The 23132-nt window shown below is 39.6% G+C and overlaps 1 protein-coding gene and 1 non-coding gene across 2 annotated transcripts in view; both read left to right on the top strand.

Moving 5' to 3' along the window:
- Nucleotides 1–8348, top strand: part of LOC139193504 (condensin complex subunit 2-like) — a 30913-nt gene extending 22565 nt beyond the window's left edge. Inside the window, exons 7-8 of the mRNA XM_070816538.1 lie at nt 7443–7643; nt 7759–8348. Of these exons, the coding sequence (XP_070672639.1) occupies nt 7443–7517 (75 nt within the window). The 3' untranslated portion in view covers nt 7518–7643; nt 7759–8348. The remainder of the gene's footprint in view (nt 1–7442; nt 7644–7758) is intronic.
- LOC139193924 (small nucleolar RNA R71) lies at nt 2418–2523 on the top strand. Its single transcript, XR_011578466.1, has one exon. It is a non-coding gene; the product is annotated as a small nucleolar RNA R71 (small nucleolar RNA).
- Nucleotides 8349–23132: the final 14784 nt, after the last annotated feature.

The following is a 23132-nucleotide window of genomic DNA, read 5'->3' as shown; positions in this document are numbered from 1 at the left end:
TGGGATTTGTTTAATAGCATCTAATAAAGGCAAATTAATTTGAACCTTAGCCAACGTCTTCATGAATTCAATGCACTGTTGATCCTTGGAACGTTGTTGCTGCCTTTGTGGAAATGGCAAAGGTGGCTTGTATGGTGGCTTGTCAGAAGGTGCAAATAAACTTCCAAGGCCTTTTTCCTTGTTTGCATCAAGGTTAGGTCGAGATTGCACTTTGTCACTTGCACTAGGATTTGGAATACCTGCTTCAGAAATAGCCTCTGACCGAGACTTTACAGCTAATGGTGCATTTTCAGTAAGCTCTTCTTCTTCCATTTCGGCTTCATGGTGCACCACTTCTCTGTTGTCATAGCTCTTGCCACTTTTCAATGTCCGTATTACTTTGCAATGCTTCATCCCTCTTGGATTTTGCTCAGACTGGCTCGGGAACTTTCCTTTCTCTCTTTCATTGAACATGGTAGCAAGCTGTCCAACTTGAGTCTCCAAATTCCCCACTGATGCCGTGAGATTCTGAATGCTAGTTTGTGTGGATTGGACAAAACTGTTGGTGCTATTAGAGAGAGCAGACATATGTTGAGCTAGCTGTGACATTTGGTCTTCAAGAGATGGTTTCTTAGTCTCACTAGTTAATTGGTAAGACTGTTGGTATTGACGTGGCTGTTGGTTGCCACCCCAACTGAGATTGGGATGGTTTTTCCACCCAGGATTATATGTATTGGAATAAGGGTCACTTCTGGGTCTAATGAAATTATTCACCATATTCACATGATCTTGCACAAGCTCAGGGTAGCTATCCTTGTTGGGGCATTGAGTGATGTCATGAGTTGTCTCACTACAAATGATGCACGCTTCTTGGGCATTGGGCATGGAAGAGACCTGCATTAAGGCAGCAAACTTGGCATTAAAATTCTTTTCCATTTTAGCAATTTGAGCAGAAACATTAGGAGAACTCTGAGAAATCTCAAAAACTCCCCTCTTTTGTGTTTGTTCTTCTGTCCATTGTTGGAATTCAGAAGCCATCATATCAAATAACTCAAATGCTTCCCTTGCTGATTTTGACATTAATGACCCTCCAGCAGATGCATTCATTTGACTCTTGGTGGTGGCATTGAGACCATCATAAAATATGTTTATTTGAAGGTTAGAATCAAACCCAGTGTTAGGGTGATATTTTATATATATTTGTTAACTCTTTTACCTATAACTTAGTCATGATTATATAGTAAATTGGTGAGTTTGATGTGTTTTTGTGCGATTTTTGTAGAGAACATAATTCGTGAATAAAGCAAGGAATTGGAAGCTTAAATTAGAGAAACTCAAAGAATTATCGAATGGGATGTGACTGATGGGCTGGAGCAAAGAATGAAACAATACATCATATGGGAAATTGGATCATTAAAGCAAGCCCAATAAAATTAGGCGGTGCAAGCTTGCGGTGATGGTTTTCCCAAAAAGAATTGGGTTTGAGAGAAAAAAAACGGCATGTGGATTAGAGAACAAAAGGAAAAGGCATAGAAGAGAAAAAGGAGTCCAACCGTCTGACGGATTAAACCTACCTTTCTCTCGAATTACTGGAGGGAGATTTGAAGAGCCGCAAGGGGGACTCTTGAAGGGAAGGTGGCAGTTTTGGGGTTTATCGCACACCGTTCTAGAATTGGGGTTTTAGGTTTCGTTATGTCATCGAATTCATCCATGTTTGTCATTAGTTTAATCATGAACTAAGTCCTTTTGCTAGGATTAGGGTGTACTCTTATCATGAACATCTAATTCTTATTATTTCATATTGATCTCGGTTGTTTTCCATGTTGAGTAATTGTTATTGTGCTTTATCGTTATCAAATAACTGGCCATTATTTGTGTGAAGAACTAAATTGGGACTGACAGGTTAAGTTTAGTAGATTGCTTCTCATAACGATTACCATGAATTACATAATTGAGTAGACATACTGGTTATGATTTGTGTAGTATTGTGAAATTATCCATTTAGCGTAAAGGGATTCGATTATCTACTTCTGTGGCTAGACATAGCATGGGTAGATAGTTAGAAACACAGTTAGTATATTCTGAAAGGAAATATTGACGAATCAAGGGATAATTGCTAGCAACATGGGAATAATTTGAGTTTAATATGAATAACGGGATTAGATGGGATTGAGAATGAGGAACCTGATGTCCTAGTGCTTCAATATATTAATTTTTCATAATTCATTCACTTTTACTTCGTGTTTGTTCAATTGATATTTTCAATTTCGTTTGGGTTTTTGCATATTTGAATTTGTCATCGTTATCCATCTTTTATTTAAGTTTAGTTTGAAGTCAATCTCAATAGTAAATTTAGGTTAATCCAATCCTTGTTTGAACGACACTCTACTTATCACTATATTACTTGGACGATATTGTACACTTGCAATTATCAACAACACCCAGCATGAGGACATTTTGTGTACATCTCATTATACCGTTCCCAAGCTTCATGGAAAGACTCGTTTGGTTTTTGAGCGAAAGCCAATATCTCTTTCTTGAGTGCAAGAGTCTTGGATGACAGAAAAAACTTATTGAGAAATTTTTCTTGCAATTCTGTCCATGTTGTAATGCTATTGGCAGGCAGAGAATGCAGCCACGCCTTGTCTTTGTCCTTCAAAGAGAACGGAAACAAACGTAACTTGATAGCTTCAGAAGAGAAACCTCTGATTATGGTGTTGTCACATGCCTCAATAAAATCAACCAAATGCATGTTGGGATCACTGTTTGGCAACCCATGAAAGGATGGCAATATGTTGAGGATGTGAGGTTTGATTTCAAAGGATGTCCCATCTTCCACATTTGGATATATAATGCCCCTTGGCACTGCATTGATTCTCGGCGCCAATGAATTCCTTAAAGGTTGACCTGCTGCAGGTAAGGCTAGGGCCATGTGTGCAACTGGTGCCAAAGGTTGGAAAATAGATGTGCTGCTCTCAGGATCACGGAACAAATCCTTAAGAAAAGTATCACCAAGGTTGGAATCTTGCCCTAAATATTTTTCTCTAGCTAACTTCCTTGCACTTCTCTCTGGTTCAGGGTCGTAAGGAATAAGCACTTGATTCTTGGACCTTGTTCCAATCACCATATACTACATCTGAACAAACAACAGAAATATTAAGCCACAATAAAAATAAAAGTAAAATAAAATAAAATAAAACTTAACAGAAACTAACTAAACAACAAAAAGAAAAAGAAAGTAAGTAAACCTAGATGAATTAAAAACACAATTTATGCAAATTGGCAACCACTAGTTAATTAAACGAAGACAAAAATCTCACACCACACATCCACTACACTTAATCAAAGATCAAAACTCAACTAAATTAATTGCTGTTTTTTTTTAATTAAATTAATTTTTTTTTTAATTTTAAATAATTTTTTTTTAATTTAATAATACGTGATTTAGAACAGAAATTTGTGAAAGGGATACATAAACAGATTTCTAACGCAAACATATAGCATTATTACGGTACCAAAGTTAAATTCACCATCAATGGGCTTAATAAAAAAGGATTCTTGAGAACTCTTTTTTTTTAATTAAATTTAATGATTAATAAAAATAAGACATAAACATAAGCATAAGAAAAATAAACACAAAAACTCGGGAACTGTTGGCACAGTCCCCGGCAACGGCGCCAATTTCTTGATAGCGATTTTACCATTTGTAAAACAAAGGGTTAAACCATAGAAAATTCTTGCAAGATAACAAGTGTTTGTAGTATAGAATGGCTCAAGCAAGGTCGATCTCCTCAGGGACTGATATAAACAATTTACGAGTTTTTGTGTATTTAACTTATTTAACTCTAAGAATTACACTAATTTGACGAAACTAAATATTACTGGATGTGACTTAAACAAATATCTAAAATGGGAATTGGTTTATAGGAATAATTATTCAACTTAAACAAAACAAGTAAATAAGGAAATTCAAGATAAAATAAATGATTGAAGAAAAATAAATTGACAATATGCTAGAGTTCAACATTTACCAACAACACTCCTACGTAGCTATTCCAATTGCTTAAATAATTGAAAACACACATGCTTTGAAGGTTGGATTTTCCTTGTGTATGTTTTACTTGTGACATTCAAGCTAAAACGCATACCACTACATGCAACTTATCCATGACATTTGGATTAAATATAAACATGAGTGATTCATTAATCTTGGTGAAAATCCTTTTGTTAAACCATATAATCCCTAAGAGCATGATATTTACCTTAGGAGAGTACAATCCTCAATCACAAGAAGCACAACCAATTTTAACGTGACATTCGTTCAAAATTGCATCCGATAACTTTTCTAAGCATCCTAATGGTGATCAATCATCAAGGTACATGGATAGTTTAATTCAGTGATTGAAAATATCAAAGCAAGCATGTAACAACACTTAAACAATTGAAAAATAAATCTACGTATTCATGTTGCGGCTCATGGCCTCGCTCTAGCATAATAAATTAGTTACACATAATTATGTTCATACATAAGAAATTATCCATAAAAAATAACAAGAAAGAAAACACCCGTTTTTGGTTCCTCTGCTCTGCGCCTGCTTCCCTCTGCTGCGTCCGTGTCTCTCTCACCTCTACTCTGTGTCTCCTTTTTTTTTATTCTTTTCTTTTATTTTCTGCTCCTGACTTCTTCGGTCTCTCCACTCTCTCTGCCCTCCGCTGTCCGTCGCGCCCTCCTTCTTTTTTTATTCTTTTCTTTTATTTTCTGCTCCTGACTTCTTCGGTCTCTCCACTCTCTCTGCCCTCTGCCTCTGTCGCTCTGCTCCCCTCTTTCTTTTATTCTTCTCTGTCAGTCCCCTGTCAGTCTCCCTCTTTCCGTCCCAATTGTGGCATTTTTCTATTATTTTCTTTTCAGTCCTCCCTCCACTGCTTTTTCTTTTATTCTTTCTTTTGTTTTCCACTCAATCTGTGTCCTCCCACTTATTCTTTTATTTTTCTTTTCACCATTCCTGCTCTCTCCACTCGTCTTTATTTTCTGTTTTGCTTTTCTTTCTGTCTCAGTGCACTGCCCTCCTTGCCGTGTCTCCCACTCCACTTTTCAGCTATCATTTTTTCTATTTCCTTTTCTCCATTTTGCTTGAAATTGATCCTAAAACAAAATTAACTGTACATTAACACAAGGTAAGGTAAAATGCCACAATTTTAACACAAAAACGTCACAAAGACTTTAGAAATGGATGGTATAAATGCATGAAATATATGAGTGATCAACTACCTTCTTCTTTCCCCTATCTTTTTCTTCTTCTAATAGTGGGAATAAGGGAATGATTGGTTCATTTCTCATGATAACTTGGCTCATTCCACTTCCCTGAGCCCCTTTTGGAGAGAACTCCAAAATCAAGTTTTCTCTGTAGATTCCTTGTTAGTGTACATAGTCTACTCACTTCTCCCTTGGTTTCCAAGGAGATTATTTCCATGCTTTTTAGTACTTGGATCATAGTAGCTTGTAGTTCTTCACTAGTTCCCTTTCCTTGTGATCTCTCAGATGCGGTTGGACTTTCTAGGACCACTTGTCCTGATGGGGAAGAAGGATTTTCTGATTGATCTGCCATTTGTAGAAGACCTTCCTTCGGATTCTTTTTGCCAAGTTTATGGCTTTTCTTTTTGCACATGCAAGATCAAGAAGTATATGGTCCCACTGGGCGTGCCAAAACTATGTTCACGTCAGGAATTTTCATCGGGGATGTTTCCTGGCCGATGAGCACACAGCTTCCCGGGAGGTTGGCGCCGGTTGAGGGCTGCTGTCGGGCTTCTGCTTCACTGTCGGGCTTTGTCGGGCAAGTCTCGTCGGGCAAGTCTTTATCGGGCAAGACTCGTCGGGCAAGGCTCGTCGGGCAAGGCTGAAAGAGAAGGACAGAGTTAACTTTGAAAGGTGCCTTTGCGGGGCCTTAGGTGTAGGCCTTGAGGCTCACAATCAAGATTAACTTTTTAGGTGCTCAGGCGTGCCACTGCCATCTTCAGCATGGAAGATGTAAAATGGATGTCGAGTTTTAGTTGTAAATATGTATATACCCGAGAAACCGTGTTAGATATAACATGTGCCTTTGTGGGGCCTTAGGTATAGGCCTTGAGGCTTCCTATCAAACTAAACCGTGCTCGAACACATCATATTTGTTCTCGTGATTGCATGAGTCTTATAACTATTATACTTCTGATTACCCAAGTCCGAGAGGTAGAATGAACCCAAATAGGTGCCTTTGTGGGGCCTTAGGTGTAGGCCTTGAGACTTCCTATTAGAGTTCGTTCTTATACTCAAACGTTCTAGACCGCAGAACGGAATGAATCCAAATAGGTGCCTTCGTGGGGCCTTAGGTATAGGCCTTGAGGCTTTCTATCAAAATCCATTCCATGCTTAAGCGTTCCATGATAATCATAATATAATAGAAATAAAACTAAGAGGTAGGTCGATTACTTGCGCCCCAAGTAACTTCGGACTTCTCGTTTATCAAGGACTGTCGTGGATGGGTTAAGTCCATATAAAGTTCTTTTTTATGCCTTGAGGCCAAGGACTTTTAACTGATCAGATTTGCATGCCCGAGGGCTTAGGACTTGGATCTGGTTTGAACACTGAAGACATATTCAAATCAGATCCAAGTACTGAGAAAGCCTTTTAATAGTCATATTGCTGGAAATAACTTGCATATAACTGGAAGTATACAACATATTGCTAGGCTAATGAATGAAAAGACAAAAACAAAGAAGGTCGGGCAAGGTTAAACCTTATCAGGTAAGGCTGCTTGTCTTGCAGGTTCCTATCTTTGTAGTTTTGTCAAGGGTCTGAAAGCTTAGAAAGAGAGAGAAGGATAGAGAGTTTACAAAAGATGAATCGATACTACAGCAAGGTTGAACAGGGTAGCAGAGCTATTACAAAGGTTAGAATGAAGGGTTATCCCGCGAGGGATGAAGGCTTATCCCGAGAGGGATGAAGGCTTGGGCTGACTACAGCTTCGTTTTGAAGGCAAATCTGGCTTTGAGTAGAGTTTGTGCTTGCATTTGTTTGTTTGGTTGAGTGTCCTTATTCCTGGTTTCTCTTTCTTCTTATATAGACAACTCGGCTTGGCCTCCTGTAGCAGCAGCCTTGCCCGAATGCGGTTTGAGGGTGATGACTCATCAGCTTTTTTACATGTAATGCCACCATAAAGTACTTTATGGGCTGTGTAGCTGGTCAGTCTATACCACTTGGCCCTTGGGTAGGTAAGCAAATGGTCTTCATGAGCTGCACCAAGTGAGAAGAGGCCTTTTCTGCTTTTCTGGGTTTCGGCCGGGCCTTGGTCAACTATTCCTTCAAGCCTCCTTTTGGGCCAGCTCCTTTCTTAAGCCCAAAGTCAAGTTTTGATCCAAACAATTACTAGTTTTATATTGTGAGATGCGAGGCCAAGTTTGTGATACAATTTTGTTTGTATTTTCAGTTGCATTTGCAGTTGATCCCCTCTATCATCAGACGTCTACACAATTTGATGAAGGTGGGGCCAAGGGTCTTTTAATGAATAATCTTGGAGTATGTGGTGGATGCAGAGTGCTCTTTGACTCTTAGGAAGTACCAGGGTAGCGCATAGCATCTGATAATCAACTTGATAAATCAGATACCATTGATCTTTCTTTTGCTGGTGGTGAGTTGTGTTTTCGGTATTGTATTGAGTTCTTTGAAATCTCATCTTCCCTTTTTTTTTTCCAAATGAGAATGATGTGGCTTACTAAGATTAACTTTTTCTTGATATTTTATAGAATATGTAGAACAGATGGCATTGAACATGCGAAATCAAAGATGAAATTTCACCAATCTCAGGAGTTAGTTGATCGATTTGATGAAGATAACAGAAGCCCACCAGATATATATATACATGTGATCAAGAATCAGCAGAGCAAGTTGATGCTGCCTATAGCAATGAAGCTGATTTTGATTGTGATGTATCTGATAATTGCGGGAACTGGGATTATGATCATGATGACCAAACAAGCGTCGTGGAGGAGGACCTTAACTGTGAAAGTTCAAATTTCCCTAGTTATCATGAGGTTTTTCGAACATACTATTCATATTAAGTTTGAATCCTAAATATTTGTTCCATCGGTTTTTCATTTTAGTTTTATGAATAATTGAAGAATGAATTCATTCCTTGATAATTTTCAACTTTTGTAGAATAATGAACCGGGTGCTTACCATGAGATTGATATGGATGAGAGACTTGAGAAAGTTTATGGGTTTTTGTTCTTAAGTCTTGGATTTACTTCAAAACAAAATGCATGGGTAGGTCTTGATCATTGGAAGCATCGAAAAATTAAAGGTCAGGTTCAGTGATCATGTCATCAATTAATATGTGTATGTGTATCTCTTGTGGTTCAATAGTATGGTAACACATCACACAATCTGTTTTTTCAATTTCAGAGAACGATCGTCCTGCAGAACAACCAGTAACAGTTAAACAAAAGAAGACCAAAGCACAGCAGGATCTTGATTTCACAAAATCCTTGGAAGAAGAGTTCTTAGTAATTTTTGCTCCTCCCAAAATCCTTACTGCTCCTTGCAAGTGGAGCACCCTGTAATACAAAACTTCCTGAGGATTGCCACTACTAACCAGAAGAGCTTATAAAGCTATTTCTTCTACCTCAAGTAAAGGTAATGTGTGTCAACTGTCAACAATCATAGCACACTTGTTTCGCAGCCTCCCCAGGTTGGTTCCAAACTTTTCAGCTTTATGTAATTTGAGTTAGCTCCACGAGTTGGAATCTTAGTGTCCTATGGCCTATGACATGAGTTGTGGTGGTTTTACGAACTTGATTTCAATTCATGTAGTTTAAAGGTTTACGGTTGGATTATGTCTAGTTTTATGAATAGTTTACACTTATAGTATGTAATTTAAAATCCGTTAAAACAAATATGTGCAGTTTTTTTTTTTTTTTTTGATGCTTTACGGTTTGCTTCTTAACTCCGCCTGTGTAAGTTTATCTTACATTGCCGGTCCCAAGCCCGGATAAAGGAGGAGGTGGAGGGCGTCAGGTAGTCGACAGCCGGTACTCCATGATTACGTCGAATCCTTATGAAAATGAATCCAGAACGAAATCGCGCTAAAACTAGGGCGTCACCCATAAGTGGCGCGCTGTGTGGCCCGAGCACAGTGATAAGTGAGCAAGGGTCGCTGTATCTCCATCGGCACCCGGATGCAGTGTTAAATGAGCAAGGGGGCCATAGAAACTTCTTTTCGAACGACTCCACTCAAAGTTGTTTGGGAGCATATGCTCCTATCAACTTTACACGGGACACACAAAAGAAGTACTTTGATCCTATTAGACGGGGGAGGGTGAAGAAGCTAGGACAGAAGGGTAGAGTTCAAGAGAGCAAAATGCGTTTAGGAACATGGAATATAGGAACCTTAACGGGAAAATCTATGGAAGTAGCGGAAGTTATGGTGATGAGAAGGATAAATATTATGTGCCTACAAGAAACTAAGTGGGTTGGTCGTAAGGCAAAGGATCTAGAAAACTCAGGGTTTAAACTTTGGTATTCGGGCACAAATAGAACGAGAAACGGTGTTGGCATCATCGTGGACAAGACCTTGACACAAGATGTTGTAGATGTCAAGAGGGTAGGAGATAGAATCATGGCAATCAAGATTGTAATAGGACAAGAACTTATCAATTTGATTAGTGCGTGCGCACCTCAAGTAGGGTTGGATACGAGTTCGAAGGAGAAATTTTGGGAAGACCTTGGAGACTTGGTGCAAGGAATTGCTCAGACGGAGAAGTTATTTATAGGAGGAGATTTAAATGGACACGTGGGCAGGGAGACAGGCAACTATGGAGGTTTTCATGGTGGCCATGGTTTTGGGGAGAGAAACGAGGATGGGGAAGCTATCTTGGATTTTGCAATGGCATATGATCTCTTCTTAGCCAACACTTTCTTTAAGAAGAGAGAAGAACATGTGATCACCTACAAGAGTGGGTCGTCAAAAACACAAATAGATTTTCTTCTAATAAGGAAAGGGGATCGTATAACTTGTAAGGATTGCAAAGTTATACCAGAAGAGAGCGTGGCTAATCAACATCGCTTGTTGGTGATGGATGTACATATCAAAAAAGTGAGAAAAAAGAACAAGACTTGGAAGTGCCCAAGGACTAGATGGTGGAATCTAAAAGAAGAAAAACAAGCCATTTTCAAAGAGAAAGTAATCACCCAGTGTGTGTGGGATAGAGAGGGGGAAGCTAGCCAAATGTGGGATTTCATGGCTAGTTGTATCCGAAAAGTAGCAAAAGAGGTATTAGGAGAGTCCAAGGGTTTTGCCCCACACCAAAAGGAATCTTGGTGGTGGAATGAGGAGGTACAAACAAAGGTGAAGGCTAAGAAGGAATGTTGTAAAGCCTTATACAAGGATAGGACCGATGAAAATGGTGAAAGGTATAGAAAAGCGAAGCAAGAGGCGAAGAAAGCTGTGAGAGAAGCTAAGTTAGCGGCTTATGACAATATGTATAAGCGACTAGATACCAAAGAAGGAGAGTTGGATATCTATAAACTAGCTAGAGTAAGGGAAAAGAAGACAAGGGACCTAAACCAAGTGAGGTGCATCAAGGATGAGGATGGAAAGGTTCTTGCTACAGAGAACGCGGTTAAAGACAGATGGAGAGGTTATTTTCATAATCTTTTTAATGAAGGACATGAAAGGAGTGCTTCTTTAGGGGAGTTGAGTAACTCAGACGAGTGTAGAAACTACTCTTTTTATCGTCGAATCCGGAAGGAAGAAGTGGTTGTAACTTTGAAGAAGATGAATCATAGAAAAGCAGTAGGCCCAGACGATATACCAATCGAAGTGTGGAAAGTTTTGGGAGAGACAAGTATAACATGGCTCACTGACCTTTTCAATAGGATTTTGAAAACGAAGAAGATGCCAAATGAGTGGCGAACGAGCACTTTGGTGCCTATCTACAAGAATAAGGGCGACGTACAAAATTGCATGAACTATAGGGGTATTAAGCTAATGAGTCATACAATGAAGCTCTGGGAGAGAGTCATTGAGCATAGATTGAGGCAAGAGACACGGGTTTCGGACAACCAATTCGGGTTCATGCCAGGACGCTCAACCATGGAGGTAATCTATCTCTTACGAAGATTGATGGAAAGATATAGAGATGGGAAAAAGGATTTACACATGGTATTTATAGATTTCGAAAAAGTGTATGATAGGGTCCCAAGAGACATTCTTTGGAGGATTTTAAAGAAGAAAGGAGTACGAGTAGCATATATCCAAGCTATAAAGGATATGTATGAAGGAGCAAAGACTGCCGTAAGAACTCATGAAGGACAAACCGAAAGCTTTCCCATAACTGTAGGATTACATCAAGGCTCATCATTAAGTCCTTACCTTTTTGCGTTGGTAATGGATGAGTTAACAGGACATATTCAAGATGATATTCTTTGGTGTATGCTTTTCGCAGACGATATAGTGTTGATAGATGAAACTCAGGAAGGGGTAAATGCAAAGCTTAACCTTTGAAGAGAAGTGTTGGAATCTAAAGGTCTTCGCCAAAGTCGATCAAAGACAGAATATATGGAGTGCAAGTTCAGTGCAAATGGAGGCCAAAACGAGTTAGGGGTGAGGATCGGAGATCAAGAAATACCAAAGAGCGACCGTTTTCGTTACCTAGGATCTATCTTGCAAAAGAACGGAGAATTAGATGGAGATCTCAACCATAGAATACAAGCTGGATGGATGAAGTGGAAGAGTGCAGCCGGCGTGTTGTGTGACCACCGTATGCCACTGAAGCTTAAGGAAAAATTTTATAAGACGGCAATAAAGTCGGCGATGCTGTATGGCACAGAATGTTGGGCGGTGAAGCATCAACACGTACACAAAATGGGTGTAGCGGAGATGAGGATGCTTCGTTGGATGTGTGGGCACACGAGAAAGGATAAGATTAGGAATGAAGATATCCGGGGTAAAGTAGGAGTAGCCGAAATTGAAGGAAAAATGAGAGAAAATCGGTTACGGTGGTTTGGACATGTGCAAAGAAGGCCTACTGACGCTCCGATTAGAAGATGCGACTATGGGACAGAGGTTCCAGGCCGAAGGGGTAGAGGAAGACCTAGGAAAACTTTGGAAGAGACTCTAAGAAAAGACTTAGAGTACTTGGATCTAACGGAGGACATAACACATGACCGAGCACAATGGCATTCTAAAATTCATATGGTCGATCCCACTCAGTGACTTGGATTTTCCAAGTCTCCAACCGAGAAGTTTTCCTCACTCGGGAAATTAAGGGAACACTACCTCAACCTACATGCTCCACTCACAAAGCTTCAACATACAAGATTCAACAAAAGAAAATTCAAAAAACTTAGCGAAGAAGGCTTTGGTGTATTTAACACAATACGTTGAAATGAAGGAAAGCTTATTTATTGATATCCCCGATAAGTTACAAATATGTACATATACATGAGTCAAAATAAACAAACAAGAGGGAGCCTTCACAAAGGTTGCTTAGGAGAAGTCTCAGCAGTCGGTAGAGCCCCAGAAAGAGAAGGCACCGGAGGGGGATCATTCGGAGCCTCAGTACTGGACAGAACCCTAGAAGGAGGAGGCATCAGAGGTTGATCATTTGGAGCTTCATAACGTGGTACAACCCCAGAAGACGAAGGCAATAAATGTCTTTGGAACAAACCCACAAATCTCTGATGATCAAGTAAAACCTGACCATCAGATTCCTTCATCTGGTCAAGCTTCCTCTTCATGTTTGTAGCATAGTCATGTGCCAGCCGGTGCAACTGTTTATTCTCATGCTTGAGCCCTCTAATCTCCCGTTTGAGACTCATCACTTCAGCCGCCAATGATTCAACTTGGCGGGTTCGAGCAAATAGGCGTTAGGCCATATTAGACACAGAACCTGCACACTGAACACTGAGAGCCAGATAATCCTTAACAGCCAACTCATCAGACCGTTTGGAAAGTAGTCTGTTATCTTTGGGAGTGAGAAGGTTCCTCGCCACCACCGCAGCGGTCATATTATTCTTCATCACGGAATCCCCAACGGTAAGAGGACCAGTAGGGGAGACGAAGGATGGGCGCCATATGTTGTCTGGAGAAGGCGTGGCTGCCTCTTCAACAAGGTTCAAGTCAAAACGACTGTCGGAGGGGCCAGACATTTTCAAAGGTGTTGAAGAGAGAAGAGGTCGGACAAATCAAGATCTTAGAAGTGCAAGAATGAAGCTTCTATTGGTGGAGATTCAAGTGTGCTTTGGAACTTAATGCCAGCCTCTATAAAAATCTGCACTCGACGGAGCTTCAGAAATCGAAGAGGCGCCTGCTCAGAAATCGAAGAGGCGTTTGCTTTCTCAAAAGCTGGGCTGCTTAGAGACCACGAGGGTCGATCTTAGAAATCGAAGAGGCGTTTGCTTTCTCAAAAGCTGGGCTGCTCAAAGACCACGAAGGCCGATCTCAGAAATCGAAGAGGCGCTTGCTTTCTCAAAAGCTGGGCTGCTCAGAGACCACGAGGGCCGATCTCAGAAATCGAATATGCACCTACTTTTCCAGCCTTGTCAGCACCTGTCACAAGCACACTCAGCTTTGCGGAAATTAAGGGCATTCTGTAGAAGATTTCTGGTGAAGTAGAAAGCACATGAATCTTACTGTTCAATCACCCACTTCCCACACGTAACATTAGCTCATGGGTACCACAGATAACTTTGCCAAATTTCTCTGACAAAGTTGAGACACGTGAAGCTTGCAGCTCCCACTACATCGCTCTAACCAAGAAGGGTAAAAGAATAGCAAAGAAACAGCACTAACAAAGTTTAGACACATAAATTTTGAAGGTCTAGCTACCATATTATTACCCACAAGGGTAAAGGAACAGTACCACCGCAGGATAATTGGAAAGTCTTTGTGTGTCAACCTCTGTGCTTCGTGGCAAGGTAGACTAGCAAACATGCCCAACCTTTACTCACATTCGAGAAAACACTCCCAACAAGATTGCTTGCTCCAAAATCGAAGAGGCATCGCCTTCCGAATCTCGAGAGCCTGACTCCCAACATGATTACTTTCTCAAAAATTGAAGAGACACCGCTCTCCGAATCTCGAGAGCCAGACCCCCAGCAGGATTGCTTTCTCAAAAATCGAAGAGGCATCGTTCTCCAAATCTCGAGAGCCAGATCCCCGACAGGATTGCTTGTTTGAAAACCGAAGAGGCACCACTTTCCTAACTTCAAGAGCCGGATCTCCTTGGATAAAGCTTATCTGTAATCTTCACATGCAACATCAGCTTTCCAGATACCACAGACCACTTTTTCAAAATGCTCTGACAGAGTTAAAACATGTGAAGCTAGCAGCTCCCACTACTGTGCTATGACCAAGCAGGGTTAAGGAATAGCATTACTACTTGTTGTTAGGGAGACTCCTATATATGTCGACCTCCATCCCCAACGGACAGGCAGACCTACAAAAATGCTCAACCCTTCCTCATATCTGAGAGGGCACTCTCAACGAAGCATTTCGAAATATTCAGCTTTCTTTCCCCCCGATAATACCTCTGCAAACAAGCTATACTAGAGCAAGAATATCTCATATCATCAGGGTTAAAAGTAAAAGTATCCCATATCATGCTTTTTCCCTGTCTTTTCCTTTGGCCTTGTTCTTACCTGCAAGACAAGGAGAAAGAGAGCAATCAGTCAGCACTTGGAATCAAGCTTCCAGTCAGGAACTGACTGCCTGGAACCCCTTACCTGATTACTTACCTGGCATTGCTCTCGAGTACTCATCTTCAACATCTTATGCTTCCAGGGAAGATACCGCATCTGCCTGATGAACAGATAGGGCAAGTGAGAAGGATACAAGGAAGCATGTGGAGACAAGCGTAACAGCACACGTGCCGATACATCCACTACTCTGTCAAAAGCAAAAGTATCTCATATCAGCAGGGTCGAACGTACTCTAGATTTGATGGACTTGTTTTGACCCTCAAATTCTTCAGTCGGCCTTATACTCTGGAGGAAACCAGAAAACCCTCCAGCCCAGTTCAAGAATAAGCATGTTGAAAGTTACTTCTTCAAAAATAAAAGTATCCCATATCATTTCTTCTCATTTTTCTTCTCTTTATCCTTCATGCTGCCTGCAAGATAGGGAGAATGTGAACAATCAGCCGGAACTCGAAATCAAAGTTCTGGTCTGAGACTGATTGCTTAAAGCTCTGATTGCTTACCTTGTCTGTCACCTCTTTCAGCAGATCCCTTAGCTCGGCGACTTGGGGGACTCCTACTACATGGTTTGTATCGCGCTTGACCAAGCCTGAAACTACAAGTAAGCTTCAAGTGAAATTGATACATTACCTTGTGCATCTCCACCAGTTAAAGATACCATCCCTGGATGGAGGAAGAGTACTTCCAGAGAAGATGCCACATCTACCTATGAGACAGATAAGGCAAGTCAAGACGATACTACACTCCGGTACTTAGAAGTTTCGTGATTACGAGATCATTCTCCTACAATATTTCCTAATGTCATTTGTACTAAATCATTCACTTGTACTCACTAAAGGAGAGCTTGAACCTATGTACTTGTGTAAACCCTTCACAATTAATGAGAACTCCTCTATTCCGTGGACGTAGCCAATCTGAGTGAACCACGTACATCTTGTGTTTGCTTTCCTATCTCTATCCATTTATATACTTATCCACACTAATGACCGGAGCAATCTAGCGAAGATCACAAAAAACGACCATTTTCGCTACCTAGGATCTATCTTGCAAGAGAACGGAGAATTAGATGGAGATCTCAGCCATAGAATACAAGCTGGATGGATGAAGTGTAAGAGTGCATCCGGCGTGTTGTGTGACCGTCGTAGGCCACTGAAGCTCAAGGGAAAATTTTATAGGACGACAATAAGGCCAGCGATGTTGTATGGCACATAATGTTAGGCAGTGAAGCATCAACACGTACAAAAAATGGGTGTAGCAGAGATGAGGATGCTTCGTGGGATGTGTGGGCACATGAGAAAGGATAAGATTGGGAATGCGAATATCTGAGGTAAAGTAGGAGTAGCCGAAATTGAAGGAAAGATGAGAGAAAATCGGTTACGGTGGTATGGACATGTGCAAAAAAGGCCTACTGACGCTCCGGTTCGAAGATGTGACTACGGGACATGTTGGAAATATACCCTGAAAGTCAATCTTTGGAAGAAACCTTTCAGGACAAATGAATGTATGTATAGATGATTCTTATACATCAAATGGCAAAGATACTAATTAGGACTATCTCAATAAACAATATATGTCCTAAATAGTGAATCCATGGACAATGGATCGATTGAAGAAGTAATCTAATGATGTTAGACTACAGAGACCTTCTTCACATAATCATAATGTCCAAAAAGGTTCCTGGTCATTGGATTGTCGGAGGGATACTGACAATGCTTAGACCGGTACATACTGTGTCTGCTTCAAATGGAAAGATGGAAAGTCTCATCCCATTCGTGTGGTGACACTAAGACAAGTATGTAGGTGCTCATTAAGGGAATGAGTTCACTGAACACAATCGAACGAGAGTACTTGCATGGAGGTCTACTCACATGTCAAGCAAGTAACTCTAATGGTTGGAATAATGTAAGTAGTCCTTTGACCTGAGGCATCGTCGTTGTCTTGTGGTTAAGTACTTAATCTTTGATTATGTCAAAGTCACCCCATTCGCGGGTGTCCACGGCATAATTGGGGTTAAGCCACTTAGTCATGAAGGCAAGTGAATGCGCAACAAGGAATCTCTAATCCTCGATAAGAGAGGAAGAATACTCTAAGATATGATTCAGGAATCTTCGGCCGAAGTATCGAGCATAATAAAGGAAAGCGTTCCTATACGACTCAATTGAATCATATAAGAAGGAATAATCACATTAGGGGTTTGACATAATATATCCATACCCTAGTAATGTGATTGAGAGTATTGTTTTAGAGAATGATCGAATTACATTGTAATTCCAACTGAATAGGTTCTCCGAACAACTTCTACATTAGCTTGGGTAGCTATGATATATGGTTAGATGTCACACATAGCTTGTGAGTTCTTCTAGATGATTAAATGTAGTCATCAAAGAAGAAGGTGAATTAAAAGGAAGTTTTGATTCACTAAGTGATTGAATTAAATATAATCAATTGGATTGATGTCAATCACCTCACTGCCTTGCTAATTATAACCTAAACTGATTGTACACCGATACACTCTTGTGGTGAGTCCTTAATGGATGATGGAAATAATTAATTGGATTAATTAAGTGTTGTGATTAATTTAGAAAGTCTAAAGAAATCATAAAAACGATAAAAGATCGTTTTGGGCTTAAAGAAACGTTCGGGTTTAATTGGGCCCATTGGGCCTAAACCCATTGGGCTTTTATTCAAGCATTGGATGACTTGAAATAATTAAAAGCCCAAAGCCTAAACCAACACAAAGGGGCCGGCCATTTAAAGTGGAGAGGGAGAGATATTTAGTCAAGTTGTTGACTAGGTTTCTTTTGTCTATATAAGGAACTTTATAGAGATTTATTGAGAAGAGTTTTTTGTGTGTTTAAAACAACAAAGAGGCAAAAGAAATATCTCTCTAAAACTACAAAAATGGCCGGCCACCTTAAGGGTGATTTAGCTAATCCTTTTTCACTCTTTTGGTTATTCCTCCATCCATCTCACTACACTAGTGGGTGTGGATCTTTAGAGGTTTTCTATTTTGGAAACTTGGAGAGAACCTAGGAGTACTCATACTAACAAAGTGGAGGAGGCAAGGAGGGAGGCTAGGCTCAAGGACTTCAAGGAACAAAGGGCTTGGAGGTGGTCCATCCTTGGTCTCAAGTCTAGATCAAGAGGTATAAGACTAAACCTACACTTTGTTCATTACTTAAATGTTTTGATGCATTATATATAAACCTATGAACCTTGAAGGGGATTTGCATGACTATAGCTTTGATATTATTCGATAACATGCTTCCGTTGCTTATGTATATAAATTTTGTATTGTATATGCATGCTAGTCATTATGAAATCCCATATTAATCTCATAGATTTCCCTTCAAGAGGACAGAGGTTCAGGGCCGAAGGGGTAGAGGAAGACCTAGGAAAACTTTGAAAGAGACTCTAAGAAAAGACTTAGAGTACTTGGATCTAACGGAGGACATGACACAAAACCGAGCGTAATGGCGTTCTAGGATTCATATAGCCGACCCCACTTAGTGGGAAAAAACTTTGTTGTTATTGTTGTTGTTATACGGTTTGCTTCTTACATCTCAACAATGCAGGTTAACAAAATTAAGTCCACTACGACCCCAAACAGGTCGATGTGCAGCCTTTGAAAGAAACTCTTTGGAACCATGTACAAGAATCTGTTCAAACGTTGACCCAGGTCTGCTAAGTCATTTGCTTATATATTTTTCAGGTTTTCTATTTTATTAGGCAATATAACATATAGGAAACCATCTTTATTAAAAAAGAAGTTAAATTACATAAGAAAGCTTGATTGGGGAGTTATTCATATGCTGATACAAGCCGATATATTTATTTGAGGTATGATTTCCGATTGAATTGTGTCCTTTAGGAACTTCTATTATTTCGGCCTTGTTTAGAAGTGCTTTTAGAAATGCTAGTAACAGTTAAACAAAAGAAGACCAAAGCACAGCAGGATCTTGATTTCACAAAATCCTTGGAAGCAGAGTTCTCAGATATTTTTGCTCCCCCCAAAAATCCAAAATCCTTACTGCTCCCTGCAAGTGGAGCACCCCGTAATACAAAACTTCCTGAGGATTGCCACTACTAACCAGAAGAGCTTATAAAGCTATTTCTTCTACCTCAAGTAAAGGTAATGTGTGTCAACTGTCAACAATCATAGCACACTTGTTTCACAGCCTCGCCAGGTTGGTTCCAAACTTTTCAGCTTGATGTAATTTGAGTTAGCTCCACGAGTTGGAATCTTAGTGTCATATGGCCTATGACATGAGTTGTGGTGGTTTTACGAACTTGATTTCAACTCATGTAGTTTAAAGGTTTACAGTTGGATTATGTCTAGTTTTATGAATAGTTTTACACTTTTAGTATGTAATTTAAAATACGTTAAAACAAATATGTGCAGTTTTTTGCTTTACGGTTTGCTTCTTACATCTCAACAATGCAGGTTAACAAAATTAAGTCCACTACGACAAGACTTCCAAACAGGTCGATGTGCAGCCTTTGAAAGAAACTCCTTGGAACCATGTACAAGAATCTGTTCAAACGTTGACCCAGGTCTGCTAAGTCATTTGCTTATATATTTTTCAGGTTTTCAATTTTATTAGGCAATATAACATATAGGAAACCATCTTTATTAAAAAAGAAGTTAAATTACATAAGAAAGCTTGATTGGGGAGTTATTCATATGCTGATACAAGCCGATATATTTATTTGAGGTATGATTTCCGATTGAATTGTGTCCTTTAGGAACTTCTATTATTTCGGCCTTGTTTAGAAGTGCTTTTAGAAATGCTAAAAGCGCTTGGTGTCGTTCAAGCAAATTTTGGGTAACTTTCCAAGTGATTGCAGAGCAGCTGAAACTATCAACGACATCTTCCCCCATCCATGTTTCATCTGCCTTTTGCATTTGGCCAATGAGCATGGTTTGATGATCCTGGGCTCCCCCAATCTGGATGACCTCAGAATTCACGTTACGTGAAAAAACAGTTTGGAGATTTTTGCCCCTTAAAGTGCAGGCTAAAATTTTTTGTTCCCATCGCATTCCTGGCCTATGCAGTCATGGTTCCAGTCAATTGGACTAATAGCACCCTAAAGAATTCAACTGTAGTAAACAGCAATATAGATGAGCTCTCTATCTCAAATGTTCCTCTTGGATCTCATAGGTATGCAATACTTTCTTCACAAAGCTCTACTATTGCATCACTTTCCTTTAAGTTTTGCTTCTTTTTTTTTTCCTCAAGTCCGACTTTTAATTTCTTGCAAACGTAGTTCCTAATTAATTAAAAATCTGACCTTTGAGGAATTAATTTTCTTAATTTTCTCAACTGAGGGTAATTAGCATTCTAGGTTAATATGCAAGATTTAATCTAAATTGAGAATTTCCTTGTTTATATCCTTCTGGTGATCATTTACTTTTGATGGGACTTATTTATATGTTTATTTATATGTTACTGTGCATTGAAACTCGTTTGCATTTCAAGGAAATTTACCTTCCCATGATTATTTAACATCTGATGCAGATTTTGGACTCATTTAGTAATGGCCTATGCTTTTACAATTTGGACATGCTACATATTGAAAACAGAGTACGAGAAGGTTTCAACAATGAGGTTGCATTTTCTTGCATCAGAACCGCGCCGCCCTGATCAGTTCACGGTAAGATCAACTTGATTATTCTTAAGCTTATGTGATAAATTGACCTTGAAGCACAGTATTCGGGACATAACATTAACAGCCACTAGCAGGGGCTGGGGGTCAAGCAGTTAAATTTGCATCATTAAATTGTAAATGTTCAATATGTTTGTATAACTAGTCTTGTTTTCTCGTGTATCTTTCTACATGATGTATTCCTACTCCTATGCACTATCCAGTTACATTATTGAGTGGGAAAACTATAAAACTTGTGAGCAGTTGATGCTAGGGCTGGGTTCGGTTCTTATCGGTTCGGTTTTTTGCCAAAACCGAAACCGAACCGAAATTTCGGTTCGGTTCGGTCCGGCCCAATTTTTTTTCAGTTTTTTTCGGTTCGGATTTTTTTTTTCGGTTCGGTTTTTTCGGTTTTTTTTTTTTTTTTCTCCAAAAAATGCAAAACAACCACAACATAAGATAGAAATAGAAAATATGACATGTTTCCATCTCTCCAGGACGGTTTTTCAATATTCATGAGGTACTAGGCTTCCACATTGTCGTGTTGTTTGAATCAAACAACGAAACATGATACTTTTACAGGCACTTCAGAGTCCTGCATATGAGATGAATGATTTGAGATGGTCAAGTACATATTCAAGTATGTGCTGGTTGCTTGAAGATCATTTTAGTTCTCACTTCTCACTGAGTTACATACTCAAGTTTGAAGTGGCTACACATAACCAAGAGTGAGTCCTTAGAAAGTCATAATGCTGAAAGGTTGCTAAGGTCAAACTTAAGCAATTACAGCTCGCATAGAACCAGTCTCCCACGAGGCTCACGAGCAAGCAACAGACCCGTAGCATCTGTAGACATGACTCCCTGACAAAACATGAACACAACATGCAAGCACTTGAACACAAAATAATCGACTTACAATTGACTCCATCAAAATTTGAAACCCCGATGTTTATCATTTTACCAAATTAAGACAAATGAGTACAACAAAAATGGAGGTAAAGTAGAGCTGCAAGCAAAACAAGCCGAGGGAAGGGACATATCGAAAAGACAAACACAACACAACAAAAATTAAAGAAATCAATCACAAGCCATTTACGACATCTTCACGAAATCAAGCACAAAATCTAAATATTGAATCGCATACACTAACAGCAAATCAATAACCCAAAATCCCTAAATCTAGAAAACCCTAAGTTACTCTTCCTAAATCCCTAAAATTGAATACCTTTTGATTGAGAGAGAATAGTGGATGCCACAGGGTCAGAACGCTCGCAGCCATGGGGATGGGTGCTGGAGCCAGAGGGAGGACTGAGAGAGAAGAGGGGTTGCCGCAGGGTTACCACGCTCGCAGCCATGGGGATGGGTGTGCTGGAGGCAGATGGAGGACTGAGAGAGAAGAAGGGTTGCTGCAGGGTCTGCACGCTCGCAGCCATAGGGATCGGTGTTGGAGCCAGAGGGAGGACTGAGAGAGAAAAGGGGACGAGAGAGAGAAGAGGGAGAAATTGGAGGCATGGAGGAAGTCTGGAGGTGTGGCTGCGCTAGGGAACGAGAGAGAGAGATGAGGGGAATGACAATTACAAATAGAAAAAGTGTGGCTGCGAGGGTTTTGTTGATTTGGTTATAAAAATTAAAAAAAATCTCCAAAATCCGGGGGGCATGAAGAAGTTTCGAACCCATGCGCTCCACAGCTTGGAAAGTTTCACTAAAACCAACTTCACAACAAGTTCTGTTTTGTTATAATCGTATGACTAAACTATTTATAAACATTGAAAAAAAATAATTAAATATATATATCGGTTCGGTTCAGTTCGGTTCGGTTTTCGAACCTCAAAAACCGAAACCGAACTGGGCAGATTCGGTTCGGTTCGGTTTGAGAGTTTCGGTTCGGTTTTTTTTTCGGTTCAGTTTTTTCGGCTTCAGTCCGGTTTGGTTTTCGGTTTTTTGAACCCACCCCTAATTGATGCAGATAAATCCAACAATGCATCAACGGTTTTTCACACGACTAAATTTATTGCTAGCAAGTGTGGATTGTCGAAACTAGTGTCTACAGTCTCGTCACTACACCGGTGACATAGCATTCAATTATTCAGCAAATGACGATGTCATATTGTATGGGTACCAGGCCGACCTCCAAGCTTGCACAGTTTTGAAAGAACGACAAAAATATCAATCAAAGCAATAGACCACGATTCCCTTCACTGACACAGAGAAGGTCATTTCCGAAGAGGGATTATATTTACACATCTCAAATTACTTCTTCCACATTCTTTTAATTTTTTAATGTTTTTTTATCAAATGTTGGTGGTGTGTAGAAAATATTAAAAAAAAATTAAAAATATGAAATAAGTAATTTAGGATGTGTGAATATAATCTCTCATCTCCGAATCTTTTCCTATCAAATTCTGCCGACTAAATAATTCGATTTTGTAAAATCGTACAGTTGAGATCATTTTTTTCCCCTTTACATTCTTCTTTCTTTACAATATACATGTTATTTAATATTATGATTTTATAATATTCTTATTCATTTAGAAGTAATTCGAATTTCATAAATTTAATACTAAATAAAGCTGACTATCGATGAGGAAGAGGTGAGTAAAGGTACAGAGATCCGCATGATCCGGATGAATGATTATGGACGAGCAAGGATTGTCTGCCCTCCTACTTCTTGTGCCCTTCCGTGTCATTTTGTGTTTTGTGTGGTCACGGTTAAGTCATGTTAATATTTTATATTATTTTTTTATAGAGATAATAAGATAAAAATGAATAATAATAT

Source organism: Malus domestica, chromosome 17 (assembly GCF_042453785.1).
Source record: "Malus domestica chromosome 17, GDT2T_hap1".
Taxonomy (NCBI): Eukaryota; Viridiplantae; Streptophyta; class Magnoliopsida; order Rosales; family Rosaceae; genus Malus; species Malus domestica.
The sequence above is the reverse complement of the archived record's forward strand: the minus strand, read 5'-3'. Positions and strand labels throughout refer to the sequence as shown.